The 6,786-nt window shown below is 44.8% G+C and overlaps 1 protein-coding gene across 1 annotated transcript; it reads left to right on the top strand.

Moving 5' to 3' along the window:
• The first annotated feature begins 1,580 nt into the window (after positions 1-1,580).
• Positions 1,581-6,119, top strand: ccn2a (cellular communication network factor 2a). Its single transcript, XM_083790117.1, has 5 exons — positions 1,581-1,893; positions 2,196-2,412; positions 2,942-3,193; positions 3,477-3,688; positions 4,190-6,119. The coding sequence occupies exons 1-5, from the start codon at positions 1,831-1,833 to the stop codon at positions 4,484-4,486; spliced, it is 1,041 nt and encodes a 346-aa protein (XP_083646243.1). The 5' UTR covers positions 1,581-1,830; the 3' UTR covers positions 4,487-6,119.
• Positions 6,120-6,786: the final 667 nt, after the last annotated feature.

Here is a 6,786-nt window from a genome sequence, read left to right as displayed (position 1 = left end):
TCTGGTAGGGACATTTGATATTAATTAACAAACAAAAACAAACAGACATAAAGATCTTTGAGTCAGTTTCTATAAAGGTTTCATGACATTTATTTTCGTTTTTCTTTTAGGTTTTATGACCTCAATTACACCCACACAACCTGAACTTTAAACATTCAGTGGATTTTCTGTGTGTTCTGAAGTCTTTTGAGCTGCAATGAAAACAGGCATAATCCCTCAACAGTGACATCTGCTGGCAAATTGTTATGTCATATATGGGATTTGTGGACTTTTACATCACAGTCCACAGGCAAATCAGAGCACTTGTTTTGAGCCAGAACCCCCCCCCCCCCCCCCCCCCCCCCCCTCTAAATAAAAGTATTTCAAATCAAATCAATGAATATAAGTACATACTTTGTAGATGTTGATATATACTGTTAATTTGACTGTGGTATTTGTGATTCCGATACGTCATTCATCAATAAGGTGGTACCATAATCATTGCTGTTGGGCACCTCTTACCTCCATATTCTAACTTTTTGTGTTTTTAATTTTTGTTTATGCCCTACAAAACATGATCATATTACAGCATCACACAAAAGCATCAAAAGTAGCAGATCTTACAAACCTGAAACGTGACTCGAAGCGACGGAATCCTGAAAAGCAGGAGTTTTTGGAAATACTGTATGAGGTTTTCAGCCGACAGAGATGATATTATGTCATAAGGAAATGACCGGCTGTAATATTCATAGCTACAGGTTATCTCTTTAGCTCAGCCACTGATCTCATTGCACAGGAATGCACACTACGTCACTGCAGTACAGTAGCCAGTTGAACTTAAAGGTGACCGGATGAATTTCATGTGTTGTCTGGCTCCTGGCCAAAGAATGCTTTCCTAAAACACAGTTATTTACTGTTGGAAAAAAAAGAAAAGAGAAATAATAAACAAAAAAATCAGAGATGGAATTTTGTGTTTGTGTGCTCTTGAGGAATGGCGATACATTCACATCAGCCACATCATGCACACATCCCCCCCCACAGCACATCAAGAAAACCATTACACCTGTTCATTTCCATGTGTTAATTTATCCATTTGTAGGGTAAAAACCAAATTTGGGTTACATTTTTTTAGTACACCCTCAGAGTTTAGAATGTGTGTGTTGTGAGAAAATAATCTTTCTTGAATTAATATTTATAGATCCCGGCTTGTCTGTTTGTGAAGTCAGTGATCTGGAATTCCCAGTGTGGGGTCCCATTACCAGACTCAACCTACCCTTCCAGATGAAAGCCTCTGTGAGCGGAGAGAGAGAGAGAGAGAGAGAGAGAGAGAGAGAGAGAGAGAGAGAGAGAGAGAGAGAGAGAGAGAGAGAGAGAGAGAGAGAGAGTGTGTGTTGTTTGGCCACGCAGCGAAGCACAGCCTTCAGACGGCAGGAATGTGGGATGTCTGGAGCTGAGGGCAGGAAGCGAGGAAAGAATGCCAACTATGTTCATGTTTGTCTAGGGCCGACTCTCCATTCAGCCCCCATAGTGACGTACCACCTCAGCCAGGGACTATAAAGGGGGCAAAGCTCCCCAGTCAGAATTCAGTACAACGGCAACTCCTCTACTGAAGCTAAACTCTAGCTTTGACCAAGAAACAAAGAAAAGAAATAAGGACGACTACGACTAGAGCTACAGAGAAAAGCACTACGAAAACAAATTGACAACTAGATCAGCTTGATCAGAAACTAAACTAAACTCCACAAGGCTCGACAGGCTCAAAACGCTTGAGACTAAAAGGAAGACTTTCCAAATCCAAGGAAGACTTTTGGAAGAAATCTGAAGACTCTTTTTTTTTTTTTGTAAAAGAAAATGTCTGCTGGAATGAACAAAATGATGTTGCTGCCTTTCCTGTGCATCATGCTCTCCTACATGGTAAGCCCAAAGAAATATAGTGCTTTTTTTTGTGTCTAAGTCAGACAAACATGGGCAATGAAAAGGAATACCGTCAATCTAATCTAGTTGTCAAGAGGAACATAACTAAACAGAACGGAACTGTAAATGCATTTCATTGTGTTCTGTGTTAATGTGGAGATTTAACTAAGCACGTGTCTACTATATGCATTTAATGCTGGGCTGCTCAAGTGTGTGTGTGTGTGTGTGTAACTACTGTACACTACTATGACACAACTCATGAACATTCCATCTAACTCTAAGCGTGTCTCTTCTCTGTCCAGGCCTCGGCTCAGGAGTGCAGTGGCCAGTGTGTGTGTCCGTCCTCTCCTCCGCAGTGTCCCCTGGGGGTCAGCATGGTGTTGGACAGCTGTGGCTGCTGCAGGGTGTGCGCCAAGCAGATGGGAGAGCTCTGCACCGAGAGGGACATCTGTGACCCGCACAGAGGCCTCTACTGTGACTTTGGCTCCCCCATTAACAGGCGGATCGGAGTTTGCACAGGTTAGTTCCGCTCGACAACGACCATTTTGCTCGAGCACGCATGCACAGTAATTTAACCCATTCTGACCTGAGATCAGATTCATACGAGGTTTCCGCCGGACACACACTGGTCTGATGAACCCATTCTGACCTGAGATCAGATTCTAAAAATGTCAGTCGCTCTTCGATTTTTCAAAAATAGCAGACCTACAAGCTCGTATCGCGCCACCGAGTGGCGCGATACGAGCTTGTAGATCTGCTATTTTTCAATAGCTAAAGCATAACATGATGCTGACACCAAAATGGGTGCCCGTTCAGAATGTGTTAACTCAGAGAACGTACAAATGGAACCAAACAGACTAGTTAATGCTCCATTTAGGTTACATGTGTACAAAAGGATAAACTAACACAGAGGATTTTACTGTGTCTTGCTGAATTGGTTTACTCAAGGGGATTACAGTACGGTATACATTGCATGCTTGCACACTGTACAGTATGGACTGTATATGGACCGAATCCTGACTTCATCCCCCCCTTTGTCCTCCCACAGCTAAAGACGGTGCCACGTGCGTCTTCGGAGGCATGGTGTACAAGAGCGGCGAGAGCTTTCAGAGCAGCTGCAAGTACCAGTGCACCTGCATGGACGGGGCCGTGGGCTGCGTGCCCCTCTGCTCCATGGACGTCAGGCTGCCCAGCCCCGACTGCCCCATGCCCAGACGGGTCAAAGTCCCGGGGAAGTGCTGCGAGGAGTGGGTGTGTGACTCCCCGTATCAACACAGCTTCATGGGCTCTGCCTTGGCCGGTGAGTCTTATAGCTTACTGTATATGCTGTTGTTGGTTTTTATGTCATGGTGAATGTGAAAAGGTGAATTGGATAATTCACTGACGAATTAGCTCAATTCCCATTGAGGAATTGACAAATTCCCCGTGTTCTTTTTCCACCTTCACGTTCACCATAGTAGACACTAGACACTATTCTCGTTTGACGATAATGATGATGATTACTATCATGATTATTTGTACATTGTTTTGGCATAGTAAGAGCGGTTCTAATTGGCCTGTTTCTCCTCCCGTGGTGTTTCCAGCTTACAGAGAGGAAGAGACCTATGGCCCGGACCCGTCCATGATGAGAGAGAACTGTCTGGTCCAGACTACGGAGTGGAGCGCCTGCTCCAAGACCTGTGGGCTGGGGATCTCCACCAGGGTGACCAACGACAACCGGGACTGCCGCCTGGAGAAGCAGAGCCGCCTCTGCATGGTCCGGCCCTGTGAATCACACCTGGAGCAGAGTATCAGGGTGAGTCAACGTCTTAACCCATTCTGACCTGAGATCAGATTCATACGAGGTTTCCGCCGGACACACACTGGTCTGATGAACCCATTCTGACCTGAGATCAGATTCTAAAAATGTCAGTCGTTCTTCGATTTCTTCAAAAATAGCAGACCTACAAGCTCATATCGCGCCACTCGGTGGCGCGATATGAGCTTGTAGATCTGCTATTTTTCAATAGCTAAAGCATGACATGATGCCGACACCAAAATGGGTGCCCGGTCAGAATGGGTTAAAGCTTCACACACAAGGGACAATAGGCGGAAACAATAGGCAAAACATTCAGTGAAATAGCCAATTCACAAGTTCATAATGCAATCGCAACGCAAAACGTGAGCTTGTCGATCGGGCTGTTTTCACTATACCTAAACCAAAGTATATACTGTTTTAATTAGGTGTTAAGCAAATAAAAAAATGATCCTGTTGCTTAACGTTTGTGTCCCCCTTCTCGCTCATTCGCCCCAACAGAAAGGAAAGAAGTGCATCCGCACCCCCCGCCTGTCCAAGCCCATGAAGTTCGAGATCTCCGGCTGCACCACCACCAAGTCCTACCGGCCCAAGTTCTGCGGCGTGTGCCTGGACGGCCGCTGCTGCACCCCCCACAGGACCACCACCCTGCCCATGGAGTTCAAGTGCCCCGACGGGCAGGTCATGAAGAAGCACATGATGTTCATCAAGTCCTGCGCCTGCCACCACAACTGCCCCGGCGAGAACGACATCTTCGAGTCCATGTACTACAAGAAGATGATGGGAGATATGGCGTGAGCGGCGTCACCCGCGAAAAAAAACGTGCACCTCCTCCTCCCCGAACCCTCCGTCCAGTCCACGAGAGCTCTTGACTTGAATCACAACAGAACTCCATCTCATTTTGCAGCTCAGTAATGACTTTTTTTGTTTTGTTTTTATTTTATTTTTCTCATTGTACACACGTTCCAGAAGTCCAGACACTTATGTCTATGTGTCGGTGTGCTTGAATGGCCGGTGCGACCGGCCTCTGTTATAGAGTCCAGACAAAGGGCTGCCTGGCAGCTCCAAGTGAATCCTGCACTATAACTTCTATTTTATCTTTTGGGGACAAAACCTGCTGTCGGGTTGTCTACCCCCCCCCACCCCCCACCACCCATCCTTTAAACCACTTAAACCCTATATAGTTAGTTGACTGGGGTCCCCCCCCCAAGGTTCAATACTAGATCTTCTATCTAGTACACCAAACCAAAAGGGTTCAAGTGGTTAATGTCCTGTTGTCTGTCTGTGTCCATGTCCCTGTTAAACCTGTCCATTCTCCTTTTTTTTAAAGGAGGGAGCTGACTAATGCCTGATTTATACTTAAGTTGCATATACTGATGTTGCGTTCTGTAAATAGCAGATATGCAAGCTCACATCACATCACGTCTCGTGACGCGTTGTGAGCTTGTAGATCTGCCATTTACTGAGCACGACAACGGCACGCCAATAAGTATAACTGAGGCCTAACCCCCCCCGCCCACAAAATAAATAAAATAAAGACCAGACCTGCACACTGTAAGCAGCTGCAGAGGGAATGTGGCGGTCCACAGCCAGGCCAGTGTTCCCCTGTTCAAACAGGTCTGAATGTGTCCTGTGTATGCGCGTGTGTGTGTGTGTGTGCGTGCGTGTGCATGTGTGCGTGCGTGCGTGCGTGTGACTGTGTGTGTGTGTCTGTCTGTCTGTCTTTATTAGCACAGGCCTGAATGTTGGCCTTGTCCTCCATGTCTATGTTGTTTTCTCAATTCGCAGTGTGAAAAGAAGGTCAGGGTTTCCGCCCAGGGAGAGGTGAAGTGAGAGGGCTGTGTGTGTGTGTGTGTGTGTGTGTGTGTGTGTGTGTGTGTGTGTGTGTGTGTGTGTGTGTGTGTGTGTGTGTGTGTGTGTGTGTCTGTGTGTGTGCGCGGGAGCGTGTGTGTGCTGGGTGTGTAGGATACACCTGATTTATTTTAAGACCGAAAATGGCCAATCTACAAGCTCACCACGCTGGTAGATCGGCTTTTTTCAGCGTGCGACTTGAGTATTCATTACAGAGACATGGTGGGCATGCTTTGCCACGGCACTGAGAGTAGGAAGAAAAACAGATTAAAAAAATATATATATGTAACTGATGTTGACTTTTATTCAGGTCAGAAAGAGGAAGACAGACGAGAAAAAAAAGACTGGAAGAATTGTGATTTCATTCCTTTTTCTATTGTTGATGTTGTAAATGTTTGTGTATATTTGTACAGCTTTTAAGTTAATTTAAAAGGCCAAAATGTCCTATTTCGTTCTCTGCTTCGAAATGTATCGATAGTGTATTTTTTGTTGACAGTATTTTGTAATATTTTATTGAGAAGTGTGACCAAAATGTTACATGTTTTTTTTGTAGCTGAAAATTAAATGTTATATATTTTTTTATACAAATCAACTGGTGTTCTTGGCTGTCCATTCCTTTACACAGATATGAAGCATACATTACATACAGTCAATAGTCACTTTATTTTGAACACTTACCCTCATTAGCAAGGTGTTCTCACATCTCACCTGCCTGCCTGGTAGTTTTCTGCCTATTACACCATTAGTTCACTTTAGTGTGACTCACTGACTTCACAGCAAACCATCTAGAACAAATTCTAATCCATTTCCAGAAGGGCTGGCACCGCCATGTCAAGCACTAACAATCATAACAATAATAAAAGAAAGTGACTTTAGATCAGCCATGGAGACATTTCTAATGTTGAGTGGAACAGTAACTGAACCTTTCCACCCATCTGCTTGTGCAAGTGATGATTTATATGTAAATCCAAAGGGTTTGGTTTTGAGCAGCTGCTGGCATAGTGATACCGGACACAACAAATAGTTCCATGTGACAGAGAGTTCCAAGTTGAACGAAAGTTGCACTATATGGTAGAACTAGGTCAACAATACAAATGATGCTAGTTTTGTGGATGATTCTTTTTGTATGCGTGACCACCACCCCCAGACCCCCACAAAATGACCGAAACTACTATTCACCAAAACAAGACCATAACTACCACCACGGGACTCAGGAAATCAATTAATGGCAGTATGTATTTCCTACA

This window comes from Protomyctophum parallelum (assembly GCF_964188405.1).
Source record: "Protomyctophum parallelum genome assembly, chromosome: 19".
Taxonomy (NCBI): Eukaryota; Metazoa; Chordata; class Actinopteri; order Myctophiformes; family Myctophidae; genus Protomyctophum; species Protomyctophum parallelum.
The sequence above is the reverse complement of the archived record's forward strand: the minus strand, read 5'-3'. Positions and strand labels throughout refer to the sequence as shown.

Excerpts from the sequence above, each read along its gene's own strand:
- ccn2a (XM_083790117.1), top strand. The coding sequence starts at position 1,831 with ATGTCTGCTGGAATGAACAAAATGATGTTGCTGCCTTTCCTGTGCATC. Across the intron at positions 2,413-2,941 it reads GCGGATCGGAGTTTGCACAG|CTAAAGACGGTGCCACGTGC; the intron begins GTTAGTTCCGCT and ends GTCCTCCCACAG. Across the intron at positions 3,194-3,476 it reads CATGGGCTCTGCCTTGGCCG|CTTACAGAGAGGAAGAGACC; the intron begins GTGAGTCTTATA and ends TGGTGTTTCCAG.